Source organism: Oncorhynchus nerka, linkage group LG9b, assembly GCF_034236695.1.
Source record: "Oncorhynchus nerka isolate Pitt River linkage group LG9b, Oner_Uvic_2.0, whole genome shotgun sequence".
NCBI lineage: Eukaryota > Metazoa > Chordata > Actinopteri > Salmoniformes > Salmonidae > Oncorhynchus > Oncorhynchus nerka.
In genome coordinates this window covers 52,210,024-52,226,358 of record NC_088424.1, presented here as the reverse complement: position 1 = coordinate 52,226,358, position 16,335 = coordinate 52,210,024, and the positions used below count along the sequence as shown (strand labels likewise).

At 51.6% G+C, this 16,335-nt stretch overlaps 1 protein-coding gene across 8 annotated transcripts in view; it reads right to left on the bottom strand.

Annotated features, from left to right (window-relative positions):
* Positions 1–16,335, bottom strand: part of LOC115125426 (casein kinase I-like) — a 72,795-nt gene that overhangs the window by 22,496 nt on the left and 33,964 nt on the right. For all 8 annotated transcript variants that reach the window (XM_065013844.1, XM_065013840.1, XM_065013845.1 and 5 more), the window contains exons 4-5: positions 12,299–12,447; positions 2,245–2,479 (exon numbers count right to left, since the gene is read on the bottom strand). In XM_065013844.1, coding sequence (XP_064869916.1) covers positions 2,245–2,479; positions 12,299–12,447 — 384 coding nt within the window. The remainder of the gene's footprint in view (positions 1–2,244; positions 2,480–12,298; positions 12,448–16,335) is intronic.

Below are 16,335 nucleotides of genomic sequence, written 5' to 3'. Positions count from 1 at the left end.
TACGGGATTGGATTGGAGATTTCAACGAGGACATCCACTGATTTAAACAGGACAAATGAATTCAGGCTTAAAGGGACACCTTCATATCCTCTCCAGCACCGCCCCAACATCAACATGTGAAAATGGAGCATTTCTATTTTTTTTGTAGTGAAATATATTTCAGGAAGAAGATAAGTGTTTCCAATGACATCGTCTACCAATCAGAAGGCAATGCCTCCTCATAATTGTTTTTTTTTTTTTTTATCACATGATGCACACTAATGATGTCATCGGAAACACTCATCTTCCTCCATCTTTGTCATGTGTCTTTTTGGGTCTTTCTGGTCAACTATATTTTATCAATGGGATCACCTGGATCATACAGAGTACATCAAATCAGGCTGTTTACCTTTGCCCAGGTGAGTACTGATGCTCATGTAGGGTGTGGTGCCCGTCAGGCTGTTTACCTTTGCCCAGGTGAGTATTGATGCTCATGTAGGGTGTGGTGCCCGTCAGGCTGTTTACCTTTGCCCAGGTGAGTATTGATGCTCATGTAGGGTGTGGTGCCAGTCAGGCTGTTTACCTTTGCCCAGGTGAGTATTGATGCTCATGTAGGGTGTGGTGCCAGTCAGGCTGTTTACCTTTGCCCAGGTGAGTACTGATGCTCATGTAGGGTGTGGTGCCCGTCAGGCTGTTTACCTTTGCCCAGGTGAGTATTGATGCTCATGTAGGGTGTGGTGCCAGTCAGGCTGTTTACCTTTGCCCAGGTGAGTATTGATGCTCATGTAGGGTGTGGTGCCCGTCAGGCTGTTTACCTTTGCCCAGGTGAGTATTGATGCTCATGTAGGGTCTGGTGCCCGTCAGGCTGTTTACCTTTGCCCAGGTGAGTATTGATGCTCATGTAGGGTGTGGTGCCCGTCAGGCTGTTTACCTTTGCCCAGGTGAGTACTGATGCTCATGTAGGGTGTGGTGCCCGTCAGGCTGTTTACCTTTGCCCAGGTGAGTACTGATGCTCATGTAGGGTGTGGTGCCCGTCAGGCTGTTTACCTTTGCCCAGGTGAGTATTGATACTCATGTAGGGTCTGGTGCCCGTCAGGCTGTTTACCTTTGCCCAGGTGAGTACTGATGCTCATGTAGGGTGTGGTGCCTGTCAGGCTGTTTACCTTTGCCCAGGTGAGTATTGATACTCATGTAGGGTCTGGTGCCTGTCAGGCTGTTTACCTTTGCCCAGGTGAGTATTGATACTCATGTAGGGTCTGGTGCCCGTCAGGCTGTTTACCTTTGCCCAGGTGAGTATTGATGCTCATGTAGGGTGTGGTGCCTGTCAGGCTGTTTACCTTTGCCCAGGTGAGTATTGATGCTCATGTAGGGTGTGGTGCCTGTCAGGCTGTTTACCTTTGCCCAGGTGAGTATTGATGCTCATGTAGGGTGTGGTGCCCGTCAGGCTGTTTACCTTTGCCCAGGTGAGTATTGATGCTCATGTAGGGTGTGGTGCCCGTCAGACTGTTTACCTCTGCCCAGGTGAGTATTGATACTCATGTAGGGTCTGGTGCCCGTCAGGCTGTTTACCTTTGCCCAGGTGAGTATTGATGCTCATGTAGGGTGTGGTGCCTGTCAGGCTGTTTACCTTTGCCCAGGTGAGTATTGATGCTCATGTAGGGTGTGGTGCCTGTCAGGCTGTTTACCTTTGCCCAGGTGAGTATTGATGCTCATGTAGGGTGTGGTGCCAGTCAGGCTGTTTACCTTTGCCCAGGTGAGTATTGATGCTCATGTAGGGTGTGGTGCCCGTCAGACTGTTTACCTTTGCCCAGGTGAGTATTGATGCTCATGTAGGGTGTGGTGCCTGTCAGGCTGTTTACCTTTGCCCAGGTGAGTATTGATGCTCATGTAGGGTGTGGTGCCTGTCAGGCTGTTTACCTTTGCCCAGGTGAGTATTGATGCTCATGTAGGGTCTGGTGCCCGTCAGGCTGTTTACCTTTGCCCAGGTGAGTATTGATGCTCATGTAGGGTCTGGTGCCCGTCAGGCTGTTTACCTTTGCCCAGGTGAGTATTGATGCTCATGTAGGGTGTGGTGCCCGTCAGGCTGTTTACCTTTGCCCAGGTGAGTATTGATGCTCATGTAGGGTGTGGTGCCCGTCAGGCTGTTTACCTTTGCCCAGGTGAGTATTGATGCTCATGTAGGGTGTGGTGCCCGTCAGGCTGTTTACCTTTGCCCAGGTGAGTATTGATACTCATGTAGGGTGTGGTGCTCGTCAGGCTGTTTACCTTTGCCCAGGTGAGTATTGATGCTCATGTAACGTGCGGTGCCCGTCAGGCTCTTGTGCTCCCTGTATGGGATGTGTTTCTTGGTCTCAGGGTCGATGTACTCTTTGGCCAGGCCGAAGTCGATGATGTGGATGGTGTGCTGCCGCTTGCTGCCGGGCCGGCCAACCAGGAAGTTCTCTGGCTTCACGTCCCGGTAGATCAGACTCCTGGTGTGGACGAACTCCATCCGCGTGATCTGGGAGAGGGGGGGAGAGAAAGAGGTCCTCTTTGCAACATGAAATCATTATCAGTTAGCATGTGGAACATTCAGGGCCTAAACTCAACAACCTTTGGACTGAAGAGTTTGGCACTGGAGGTCAACAAACATCTGAAAGATGTTGACATCATCATTCTGCAGGAGACATGGTGTAAGGCTGACGTTGTCACTCACTGTCCCACAGTACAGACATCAATCTATCAGTACAAAATATAAACTATATATTCAGGCAAACAGCCAAAGAAGCACAACTGAAATTTATTAAGATTTTTGATTTTTTTTTAAAAAAGACCACAAATGACAACTGGTGTGATGCAGATTGTAAAATGATAAGGAATAAACTTAGAACACTTTCCAACCAAAAGCACAGAGACCCAAATAATGGTGAATTACGCCTTCATTACTGCGAGACTTTTAATACTCTATAAACGTAACACTCAGAACCAAAACAGCACATTACAACAGCAAGCAGCTGCCACTAATTGAGGAGTCCATAAACACACACAACTTCTGGCAAAATTGGAAAAAACGAAACAAATCTAAACAAGAGGAATTAGCGATACAAAATGGTGACATATGGACGACCCGTTTTAAAACGCTCTACAACACCGTTCAAATTGACACAAACGCAGAACAACGCCAAACTCAAAAAGCATTTGATTCTATTTGGCATACAGGACTGTTCTATAAAGTTATTGAAAGTGGTGTAGCGGGTAAAACATACGACATAATTAAAACAATGTATACAGGCAATACGTTCAGCATTAAAATTGGCAAGAAAATAAGATGTTTTTTTTTTTTTTACCGGGGGCAGGGCCTTCGCCAGGGTTGTAATCTGAGCCCTGCACTCTTCAATGTTTACATCAACGAATTGGCCACTATTCTAGAAAAATTCTCATCCCCTGGTGTTAGTCTCCACAATTCAGAGGTTAAATGACTGCTCTTCGCAGATGATCTATGCCTGCTGTCGCCCACAGCACCTGGCCTACAGCAGAGCCAGGACCTGCTAGAGCAGTACTGCCAGACCGGGGCCCTGGCAGTAAACCCCCACAGCACATGGCCTACAGCAGAGCCTGGACCTGCTAGAGCAGCACTGCCAGACCTGGGCCCTGGCAGTAAACACCCACAGCACCTGGCCTACAGCAGAGCCTGGACCTGCTAGAGCAGTACTGCCAGACCTGGGCCCTGGCAGTAAACACCCACAGCACCTGGCCTACAGCAGAGCCTGGACCTGCTAGAGCAGTACTGCCAGACCTGGGCCCTGGCAGTAAACACCCACAGCACATGGCCTACAGCAGCACCTGGCCTACAGCAGCACATGGCCTACAGCAGAGCCTGGACCTGCTAGAGCAGTACTGCCAGACCTGGGCCCTGGCAGAAAAAACCCACAGCACATGGCCTACAGCAGAGCCTGTACCTGCTAGAGCAGTACTGCCAGACCTGGGCCCTGGCAGTAAACCCCAAAAATACTAAAATATGAATTTTCCAGAGAAGATCCAGATCTCAGGGAATTAGACCAACGTTCTCAATTGGTACAAAATATATAGAGTACTGTACAGACTACTATTACTTTAAAAATAAGCTCAACTGGACACCTTAATGAGGCAGTGAATGAACTGAGTGAGAAACGCACACAGGGCATTCTACGCCATTAAAAAACAAATTCAAATTGAAATACGTTTTCATATTTGGCTATATCTAATTGAATGTGTCATTGAACCAATTGCACTTAATTTCAGCGAGGTGCGGGGTCCACTTGCAAAACAAGATTTCACCAAATGGGACAAACACCCCATTGAAACCCTGCATGCAGAGTTCTGTAAGATTCTCCTACATGTCCAGAGGAAAACTACAAACAATGCATGCAGAGCAGAATAAGGCCAATATCCACTAATAATAAAAAATTAAAAAAGAGCAAATACGTTTTGGAAACATCTAAAATACAGTGACCCCCTCTCATATCATTACCAAGCCCTGCAATACACAAGAGCTGAGAAAATTTAAAAAAAAGAGTCCCCTCACCCAGCTGGTCCTGAGTTCACTAACCTGTTCTACTAACACACTGAAGCCTCAGTCCCCTCATCCAGCTGGTCCTGAGTTCACTAACCTGTTCTACTAACACACTGAAGCCTCAGTCCCCTCATCCAGCTGGTCCTGAGTTCACTAACCTGTTCTACTAACACACTGAAGCCTCAGTCCCCTCATCCAGCTGGTCCTGAGTTCACGAACCTGTTCTACTAACACACTGAAGCCTCAGTCCCCTCATCCAGCTGGTCCTGGGGCTGAGTTCACGAACCTGTTCTACTAACACACTGAAGCCTCAGTCCCCTCATCCAGCTGGTCCTGAGTTCACTAACCTGTTCTACCAACATACTGAAGCCTCAGTCCCCTCATCCAGCTGGTCCTGTGTTCACTAACCTGTTCTACTAACACACTGAATCCTCAGTCCCCTCATCCAGCTGGCCCTGTTCACAAAGCTGTTCTACTAACACACTGAAGCCTCAGTCCCCTCATCCAGCTGGTCCTGGGGCTGAGTTCACGAACCTGTTCTACTAACACACTGAAGCCTCAGTCCCCTCATCCAGCTGGTCCTGAGTTCACTAACCTGTTCTACCAACATACTGAAGCCTCAGTCCCCTCATCCAGCTGGTCCTGTGTTCACTAACCTGTTCTACTAACACACTGAATCCTCAGTCCCCTCATCCAGCTGGTCCTGAGTTCACTAACCTGTTCTACTAACACACTGAAGCCTCAGTCCCCTCATCCAGCTGGTCCTGAGTTCACTAACCTGTTCTACTAACACACTGAAGCCTCAGTCCCCTCATCCAGCTGGTCCTGAGTTCACTAACCTGTTCTACTAACACACTGAAGCCTCAGTCCCCTCATCCAGCTGGTCCTGAGTTCACTAACCTGTTCTACTAACACACTGAAGCCTCAGTCCCCTCATCCAGCTGGTCCTGGGGCTGAGTTCACAAACCTGTTCTACTAACACACTGAAGCCTCAGTCCCCTCATCCAGCTGGTCCTGAGTTCACTAACCTGTTCTACTAACACACTGAAGCCTCAGTCCCCTCATCCAGCTGGTCCTGGGGCTGAGTTCACGAACCTGTTCTACTAACACACTGAAGCCTCAGTCCCCTCATCCAGCTGGTCCTGAGTTCACTAACCTGTTCTACCAACATACTGAAGCCTCAGTCCCCTCATCCAGCTGGTCCTGTGTTCACTAACCTGTTCTACTAACACACTGAATCCTCAGTCCCCTCATCCAGCTGGCCCTGTTCACAAAGCTGTTCTACTAACACACTGAAGCCTCAGTCCCCTCATCCAGCTGGTCCTGGGGCTGAGTTCACGAACCTGTTCTACTAACACACTGAAGCCTCAGTCCCCTCATCCAGCTGGTCCTGAGTTCACTAACCTGTTCTACCAACATACTGAAGCCTCAGTCCCCTCATCCAGCTGGTCCTGAGTTCACGAACCTGTTCTACTAACACACTGAAGCCTCAGTCCCCTCATCCAGCTGGTCCTGAGTTCACTAACCTGTTCTACTAACACACTGAAGCCTCAGTCCCCTCATCCAGCTGGTCCTGAGTTCACTAACCTGTTCTACTAACACACTGAAGCCTCAGTCCCCTCATCCAGCTGGTCCTGAGTTCACTAACCTGTTCTACTAACACACTGAAGCCTCAGTCCCCTCATCCAGCTGGTCCTGGGGCTGAGTTCACAAACCTGTTCTACTAACACACTGAAGCCTCAGTCCCCTCATCCAGCTGGTCCTGAGTTCACTAACCTGTTCTACTAACACACTGAAGCCTCAGTCCCCTCATCCAGCTGGTCCTGAGTTCACGAACCTGTTCTACTAACACACTGAAGCCTCAGTCCCCTCATCCAGCTGGTCCTGAGTTCACGAACCTGTTCTACTAACACACTGAAGCCTCAGTCCCCTCATCCAGCTGGTCCTGGGGCTGAGTTCACAAACCTGTTCTACTAACACACTGAAGCCTCAGTCCCCTCATCCAGCTGGTCCTGGGGCTGAGTTCACAAACCTGTTCTACTAACACACTGAAGCCTCAGTCCCCTCATCCAGCTGGTCCTGGGGCTGAGTTCACGAACCTGTTCTACTAACACACTGAAGCCTCAGTCCCCTCATCCAGCTGGTCCTGAGTTCACTAACCTGTTCTACCAACATACTGAAGCCTCAGTCCCCTCATCCAGCTGGTCCTGTGTTCACTAACCTGTTCTACTAACACACTGAATCCTCAGTCCCCTCATCCAGCTGGCCCTGTTCACAAAGCTGTTCTACTAACACACTGAAGCCTCAGTCCCCTCATCCAGCTGGTCCTGGGGCTGAGTTCACGAACCTGTTCTACTAACACACTGAAGCCTCAGTCCCCTCATCCAGCTGGTCCTGAGTTCACTAACCTGTTCTACCAACATACTGAAGCCTCAGTCCCTCATCCAGCTGGTCCTGTGTTCACTAACCTGTTCTACTAACACACTGAATCCTCAGTCCCCTCATCCAGCTGGTCCTGAGTTCACTAACCTGTTCTACTAACACACTGAAGCCTCAGTCCCCTCATCCAGCTGGTCCTGAGTTCACTAACCTGTTCTACTAACACACTGAAGCCTCAGTCCCCTCATCCAGCTGGTCCTGAGTTCACTAACCTGTTCTACTAACACACTGAAGCCTCAGTCCCCTCATCCAGCTGGTCCTGAGTTCACTAACCTGTTCTACTAACACACTGAAGCCTCAGTCCCCTCATCCAGCTGGTCCTGGGGCTGAGTTCACAAACCTGTTCTACTAACACACTGAAGCCTCAGTCCCTCATCCAGCTGGTCCTGAGTTCACTAACCTGTTCTACTAACACACTGAAGCCTCAGTCCCCTCATCCAGCTGGTCCTGAGTTCACGCACCTGTTCTACTAACACACTGAAGCCTCAGTCCCCTCATCCAGCTGGTCCTGAGTTCACGAACCTGTTCTACTAACACACTGAAGCCTCAGTCCCCTCATCCAGCTGGTCCTGAGTTCACGAACCTGTTCTACTAACACACTGAAGCCTCAGTCCCCTCATCCAGCTGGTCCTGGGGCTGAGTTCACAAACCTGTTCTACTAACACACTGAAGCCTCAGTCCCCTCATCCAGCTGGTCCTGGGGCTGAGTTCACAAACCTGTTCTACTAACACACTGAAGCCTCAGTCCCCTCATCCAGCTGGTCCTGGGGCTGAGTTCACGAACCTGTTCTACTAACACACTGAAGCCTCAGTCCCCTCATCCAGCTGGTCCTGAGTTCACTAACCTGTTCTACCAACATACTGAAGCCTCAGTCCCCTCATCCAGCTGGTCCTGTGTTCACTAACCTGTTCTACTAACACACTGAATCCTCAGTCCCCTCATCCAGCTGGCCCTGTTCACAAAGTTGTTCTACTAACACACTGAAGCCTCAGTCCCCTCATCCAGCTGGTCCTGGGGCTGAGTTCACGAACCTGTTCTACTAACACACTGAAGCCTCAGTCCCCTCATCCAGCTGGTCCTGAGTTCACTAACCTGTTCTACCAACATACTGAAGCCTCAGTCCCCTCATCCAGCTGGTCCTGTGTTCACTAACCTGTTCTACTAACACACTGAAGCCTCAGTCCCCTCATCCAGCTGGTCCTGAGTTCACTAACCTGTTCTACTAACACACTGAAGCCTCAGTCCCCTCATCCAGCTGGTCCTGAGTTCACTAACCTGTTCTACTAACACACTGAAGCCTCAGTCCCCTCATCCAGCTGGTCCTGGGGCTGAGTTCACAAACCTGTTCTACTAACACACTGAAGCCTCAGTCCCCTCATCCAGCTGGTCCCTGGGGCTGAGTTCACGAACCTGTTCTACTAACACACTGAATCCTCAGTCCCCTCATCCAGCTGGCCCTGTTCACAAAGCTGTTCTACTAACACACTGAATCCTCAGTCCCCTCATCCAGCTGGCCCTGTTCACAAAGCTGTTCTACTAACACACTGAAGCCTCAGTCCCCTCATCCAGCTGGTCCTGAGTTCACTAACCTGTTCTACTAACACACAAACCTCAGTCCCCTCATCCAGCTGGTCCTGAGTTCACTAACCTGTTCTACTAACACACTGAAGCCTCAGTCCCCTCATCCAGCTGGTCCTGAGTTCACTAACCTGTTCTACTAACACACTGAAGCCTCAGTCCCCTCATCCAGCTGGTCCTGGGGCTGAGTTCACTAACCTGTTCTACTAACACACTGAAGCCTCAGTCCCCTCATCCAGCTGGTCCTGGGGCTGAGTTCACTAACCTGTTCTACTAACACACTGAAGCATCAGTCCCCTCATCCAGCTGGTCCTGGGGCTGAGTTAACTAACCTGTTCTACTAACACACTGAAGCCTCAGTCCCCTCATCCAGCTGGTCGTGGGGCTGAGTTCACTAACCTGTTCTACTAACACACTGAAGCCTCAGTCCCCTCATCCAGCTGGTCCTGGGGCTGAGTTAACTAACCTGTTCTACTAACACACTGAAGCCTCAGTCCCCTCATCCAGCTGGTCGTGGGGCTGAGTTCACTAACCTGTTCTACTAACACACTGAAGCCTCAGTCCCCTCATCCAGCTGGTCCTGGGGCTGAGTTCACTAACCTGTTCTACTAACACACTGAAGCCTCAGTCCCCTCATCCAGCTGGTCCTGAGTTCACTAACCTGTTCTACTAACACACTGAAGCCTCAGTCCCCTCATCCAGCTGGTCCTGGGGCTGAGTTCACTAACCTGTTCTACTAACACACTGAAGCCTCAGTCCCCTCATCCAGCTGGTCCTGGGGCTGAGTTCACTAACCTGTTCTACTAACACACTGAAGCCTCAGTCCCCTCATCCAGCTGGTCCTGGGGCTGAGTTAACTAACCTGTTCTACTAACACACTGAAGCCTCAGTCCCCTCATCCAGCTGGTCGTGGGGCTGAGTTCACTAACCTGTTCTACTAACACACTGAAGCCTCAGTCCCCTCATCCAGCTGGTCCTGGGGCTGAGTTCACTAACCTGTTCTACTAACACACTGAAGCCTCAGTCCCCTCATCCAGCTGGTCCTGAGTTCACTAACCTGTTCTACTACCACACTGAAGCCTCAGTCCCCTCATCCAGCTGGTCCTGAGTTCACTAACCTGTTCTACTAACACACTGAAGCCTCAGTCCCCTCATCCAGCTGGTCCTGAGTTCACTAACCTGTTCTACTAACACACTGACGCCTCAGTCCCCTCATCCAGCTGGTCCTGAGTTCACCAACCTGTTCTAACACACTGAAGCCTCAGTCCCCTCATCCAGCTGGTCCTGAGTTCACCAACCTGTTCTAACACACTGAAGACTCAGTCCCATCATCCAGCTGGTCCTGAGTTCACCAACCTGTTCTAACACACTGAAGCCTCAGTCCCCTCATCCAGCTGGTCCTGAGTTCACCAACCTGTTCTAACACACTGACACCTCAGGATCAGAACATCCAATCAATCAGAATAAACCAAATTACAACACAGTCAAAACTAAACTACATTGCTCATTGGGGAAATGCAGTGCTATCTGGCCCTAAATCGACAGTACACCGTGGCAAACTACTTGACCATGGTTACTGATCAAAACCTTAGAACAACCTTGACAAAGTACAGGCTCAGTGAGCACAGCCTTGCCACTGAGAAGGGTAGACACAGGAAAACCTGGCTCCCTGTAGAGGAAAGGCTGTGCAACCACTGCACAACAGCAGAACCTGAGACAGAGCTGCATTTCCTGACAAAATGTAAAAAATATAGAACAATAGAGTGAGTGAGAGAGATAATGAAAGACACCGATTCAGAGACAGAACGAGAGACACCGATTCAGAGAGAGAGAGAGAGAGACAGAGAGAGAGAGAGAGACAGAGAGAGAGAGAGAGACAGAGAGAGACAGAGAGAGAGAGAGAGACAGAGAGAGAGAGAGAGAGAGACAGAGAGAGAGACAGAGAGAGAGACAGAGAGAGAGACAGAGAGAGAGAGACAGACAGAGAGAGAGAGACAGAGACAGAGAGAGAGAGAGAGACAGAGAGAGAGACAGAGAGAGAGACAGAGAGAGAGAGACAGACAGAGAGAGAGAGACAGAGAGAGAGAGACAGACAGAGAGAGAGAGACAGAGAGAGAGAGACAGAGAGAGAGAGACAGAGACAGAGAGAGACAGAGACAGAGAGAGACAGAGAGAGACAGAGAGAGAGAGACAGAGAGAGAGAGACAGAGAGAGAGAGACAGAGAGAGAGAGACAGAGAGAGAGAGACAGAGACAGAGACAGAGACAGAGACAGAGAGAGAGAGAGAGAGAGAGAGAGAGCGAGACAGAGAGAGAGAGAGAGAGAGAGAGAGAGCGAGACAGAGAGAGAGAGAGAGACAGAGAGAGACAGAGAGAGAGAGAGAGAGAGAGACAGAGAGAGAGAGAGAGAGAACGAGACACCGATTCAGAGAGAGAGACATTGGGTGGAGTTGTTTCCCCTCCGCAAAGCCACTGCATCAGCCATTGCTCTAATTCTGCGAAGGGAGGTCTTTACCAGATTCGGAATTACAGACCAAATCCTCTCTGACCGAGGTCCACAGTTCAGTGTACTAATGTGGCCGAGAAGTACACTAAGTGTACTAATGACATGTGGCCGAGACGATTGTGGACATTTTTAAGGCCTTGTGTTAAGGCACATTCCCTTTGTGTCTATGAACAGCTCCCACATTCCCTCTGTGTCTATGAACACCTCCCACATTCCCTCTGTGTCTATGAACACCCCCCACATTCCCTCTGTGTCTATGAACACCCCCCACATTCCCTCTGTGTCTATGAACACCCCCCACATTCCCTATGAACACCCCCCACATTCCCTCTGTGTCTATGAACACCCCCCACATTCCCTGTGTCTATGAACACCCCCCACATTCCCTTTGTGTCTATGAACACCCCCCACATTCCCTCTGTGTCTATGAACACCCCCACATTCCCTCTGTGTCTATGAACACCCCCCACATTCCCTCTGTGTCTATGAACACCCCCACATTCCCTCTGTGTCTATGAACACCCCCACATTCCCTATGAACACCCCCACATTCCCTTTGTGTCTATGAACACCTCCCACATTCCCTCTGTGTCTATGAACACCCCCCACATTCCCTCTGTGTCTATGAACACCCCCCACATTTACCCCTGTGCTGATGAGGTATTCTGGGTAGGGTTACCCCTGTGCTGATGAGGTATTCTGGGTGGGGTTACCCTTGTGCTGATGAGGTATTCTGGGTGGGGTTACCCCTGTGCTGATGAGGTATTCTGGGTGGGGTTACCCCTGTGCTGCTGAGGTATTCTGGGTGGGGTTACCCCTGTGCTGATGAGGTATTCTGGGTGGGGTTACCCCTGTGCTGATGAGGTATTCTGGGTGGGTTTACCCCTGTGCTGATGAGGTATTCTGGGTGGGGTTACCCCTGTGCTGATGAGGTATTCTGGGTGGGGTTACCCCTGTGCTGATGAGGTATTCTGGGTGGGGTTACCCCTGTGCTGATGAGGTATTCTGGGTGGGGTTACCCCTGTGCTGTGTGTTTTATATGGTGTGTATTCTCTTTTCTCTCCACTGGCTATCTGGTAAACAGGATACACTCTAGGCAGTCTCTTCTGCTGATGTGTGTGGGTCTGGTAGTGGTACTCTCTCTATTCTACTCTTCTCCTTTCGGCATGGTTAATACCTGCCCGGCGCCCGAACACAATCTTTATCTTTACCCCTCTCTTAATAAATACCGCTACAAAGTGAAAATAAAGAGTGTGCATTTGTACCAGCTGAATAGCGATCATGAGGACGGTCTTGAGGGAGAAGGTTCTGTCACACAGATCAAACAGGTCTTCCAGACTGGGTCCCAGCAGCTCCAGAACCATGGCATTATACTTCCCACAGGGCCCGAAGTAGAATACCTGGGGGACGCCCTCTGCAGAGACAAAGTGAATGGTTTCACAAACACACTGAAGATGCTAGAAAAACAACAGTGTGTGATTACAATAAGACATTGTTTAATTAAAAAAAATTTTTTTAAATGTTAAACAGTAAAACAAAGCTTCAATTGCAACTTAGAATCAAGTGAGTGCTGGTCTCATTTCATTAGGTCAATAGACTGCTACTGCTCTTTAAAGACAACACCAGTCCTCTTGGTGCCAACGGGGCTATACATACGAGTAGCCTTGTGTCTTAGGTCAGTTAGAATCACCACTTTATTTTAAGGACGTGAAATGTCAGAATATTCACAAGCCCTTAATCAACAACGCAGTTTTAAGAAAAACAATAAAAAAATCATGAGTCAATGTGCTGGGGGCACCGGTACTGAGTCAATGTGCTGGGGGCACCGGTACTGAGTCAATGTGCTGGGGGCACCGGTACAGAGTCAATGTGCTGGGGGCACCGGTACTGAGTCAATGTGCTGGGGGCACCGGTACTGAGTCAATGTGCTGGGGGCACCGGTACAGAGTCAATGTGCTGGGGGCACCGGTACAGAGTCAATGTGCTGGGGGCACCGGTACAGAGTCAATGTGCTGGGGCACCGGTACAGAGTCAATGTGCTGGGGGCACCGGTACTGAGTCAATGTGCTGGGGGCACCGGTACTGAGTCAATGTGCTGGGGGCACCGGTACTGAGTCAATGTGCTGGGGGCACCGGTACTGAGTCAATGTGCTGGGGGCACCGGTACTGAGTCAATGTGCTGGGGCACCGGTACTGAGTCAATGTGCTGGGGGCACCGGTACTGAGTCAATGTGCTGGGGGCACCGGTACTGAGTCAATGTGCTGGGGGCACCGGTACTGAGTCAATGTGCTGGGGGCACGGTACTGAGGTACTGAGTCAATGTGCTGGGGCACCGGTACTGAGTCAATGTGCTGGGGGCACCGGTACAGAGTCAATGTGCTGGGGGCACCGGTACAGAGTCAATGTGCTGGGGGCACCGGTACTGAGTCAATGTGCTGGGGGCACCGGTACTGAGTCAATGTGCTGGGGGCACCGGTACAGAGTCAATGTGCTGGGGGCACCGGTACTGAGTCAATGTGCTGGGGCACCGGTACTGAGTCAATGTGCTGGGGGCACCGGTACTGAGTCAATGTGCTGGGGGCACCGGTACTGAGTCAATGTGCTGGGGGCACCGGTACAGAGTCAATGTGCTGGGGGCACCGGTACAGAGTCAATGTGCTGGGGGCACCGGTACAGAGTCAATGTGCTGGGGGCACCGGTACTGAGTCAATGTGCTGGGGCACCGGTACAGAGTCAATGTGCTGGGGGCACCGGTACAGAGTCAATGTGCTGGGGGCACCGGTACAGAGTCAATGTGCTGGGGGCACCGGTACAGAGTCAATGTGCTGGGGGCACCGGTACAGAGTCAATGTGCTGGGGGCACCGGTACTGAGTCAATGTGCTGGGGGCACCGGTACTGAGTCAATGTGCTGGGGGCACCGGTACAGAGTCAATGTGCTGGGGGCACCGGTACAGAGTCAATGTGCTGGGGGCACCGGTACTGAGTCAATGTGCTGGGGGCACCGGTACTGAGTCAATGTGCTGGGGGCACCGGTACTGAGTCAATGTGCTGGGGGCACCGGTACTGAGTCAATGTGCTGGGGGCACCGGTACAGAGTCAATGTGCTGGGGGCACCGGTACTGAGTCAATGTGCTGGGGGCACCGGTACAGAGTCAATGTGCTGGGGGCACCGGTACTGAGTCAATGTGCTGGGGGCACCGGTACTGAGTCAATGTGCTGGGGGCACCGGTACAGAGTCAATGTGCTGGGGGCACCGGTACAGAGTCAATGTGCTGGGGGCACCGGTACAGAGTCAATGTGCTGGGGGCACCGGTACAGAGTCAATGTGCTGGGGGCACCGGTACAGAGTCAATGTGCTGGGGGCACCGGTACAGAGTCAATGTGCTGGGGGCACCGGTACAGAGTCAATGTGCTGGGGGCACCGGTACTGAGTCAATGTGCTGGGGGCACCGGTACTGAGTCAATGTGCTGGGGGCACCGGTACAGAGTCAATGTGCTGGGGGCACCGGTACAGAGTCAATGTGCTGGGGGCACCGGTACTGAGTCAATGTGCTGGGGGCACCGGTACTGAGTCAATGTGCTGGGGGCACCGGTACTGAGTCAATGTGCTGGGGGCACCGGTACAGAGTCAATGTGCTGGGGGCACCGGTACAGAGTCAATGTGCTGGGGGCACCGGTACTGAGTCAATGTGCTGGGGGCACCGGTACAGAGTCAATGTGCTGGGGGCACCGGTACTGAGTCAATGTGCTGGGGGCACCGGTACAGAGTCAATGTGCTGGGGGCACCGGTACTGAGTCAATGTGCTGGGGGCACCGGTACTGAGTCAATGTGCTGGGGGCACCGGTACTGAGTCAATGTGCTGGGGGCACCGGTACTGAGTCAATGTGCTGGGGGCACCGGTACAGAGTCAATGTGCTGGGGGCACCGGTACAGAGTCAATGTGCTGGGGGCACCGGTACTGAGTCAATGTGCTGGGGGCACCGGTACTGAGTCAATGTGCTGGGGGCACCGGTACAGAGTCAATGTGCTGGGGGCACCGGTACAGAGTCAATGTGCTGGGGGCACCGGTACTGAGTCAATGTGCTGGGGGCACCGGTACTGAGTCAATGTGCTGGGGGCACCGGTACTGAGTCAATGTGCTGGGGGCACCGGTACTGAGTCAATGTGCTGGGGGCACCGGTACAGAGTCAATGTGCTGGGGGCACCGGTACAGAGTCAATGTGCTGGGGGCACCGGTACAGAGTCAATGTGCTGGGGGCACCGGTACAGAGTCAATGTGCTGGGGGCACCGGTACAGAGTCAATGTGCTGGGGGCACCGGTACAGAGTCAATGTGCTGGGGGCACCGGTACAGAGTCAATGTGCTGGGGGCACCGGTACAGAGTCAATGTGCTGGGGGCACCGGTACAGAGTCAATGTGCTGGGGGCACCGGTACAGAGTCAATGTGCTGGGGCACCGGTACAGAGTCAATGTGCTGGGGGCACCGGTACAGAGTCAATGTGCTGGGGGCACCGGTACAGAGTCAATGTGCTGGGGGTCAATGTGCTGGGGGCACGGTACAGAGTCAATGTGCTGGGGGCACCGGTACAGAGTCAATGTGCTGGGGGCACCGGTACAGAGTCAATGTGCTGGGGGCACCGGTACAGAGTCAATGTGCTGGGGGCACCGGTACAGAGTCAATGTGCTGGGGGCACCGGTACAGAGTCAATGTGCTGGGGGCACCAGAGTCAATGTGCTGGGGCACAGAGTCAATGTGCTGGGGGCACCGGTACAGAGTCAATGTGCTGGGGGCACCGGTACAGAGTCAATGTGCTGGGGGCACCGGTACAGAGTCAATGTGCTGGGGGCACCGGTACAGAGTCAATGTGCTGGGGCACCGGTACAGAGTCAATGTGCTGGGGCACCGGTACAGAGTCAATGTGCTGGGGGCACCGGTACAGAGTCAATGTGCTGGGGGCACCGGTACTGAGTCAATGTGCTGGGGGCACCGGTACTGAGTCAATGTGCTGGGGGCACCGGTACTGAGTCAATGTGCTGGGGCACCGGTTAGTGGAGGTAGTTGAGGTAATATGTACATGTAGGTAGAGGTGACTGGATAATAAACAGAGTAACAGCAGTGTTGGTAGTAGGGTAGGTAATATGTACATGTAGGTAGAGGTGACTGGATAATAAACAGAGTAACAACAGTGTTGGTAGTAGGGTAGGTAATATGTACATGTAGGTAGAGGTGACTGGATAATAAACAGAGTAACAACAGTGTTGGTAGTAGGGTAGGTAATATGTACATGTAGGTAGAGGT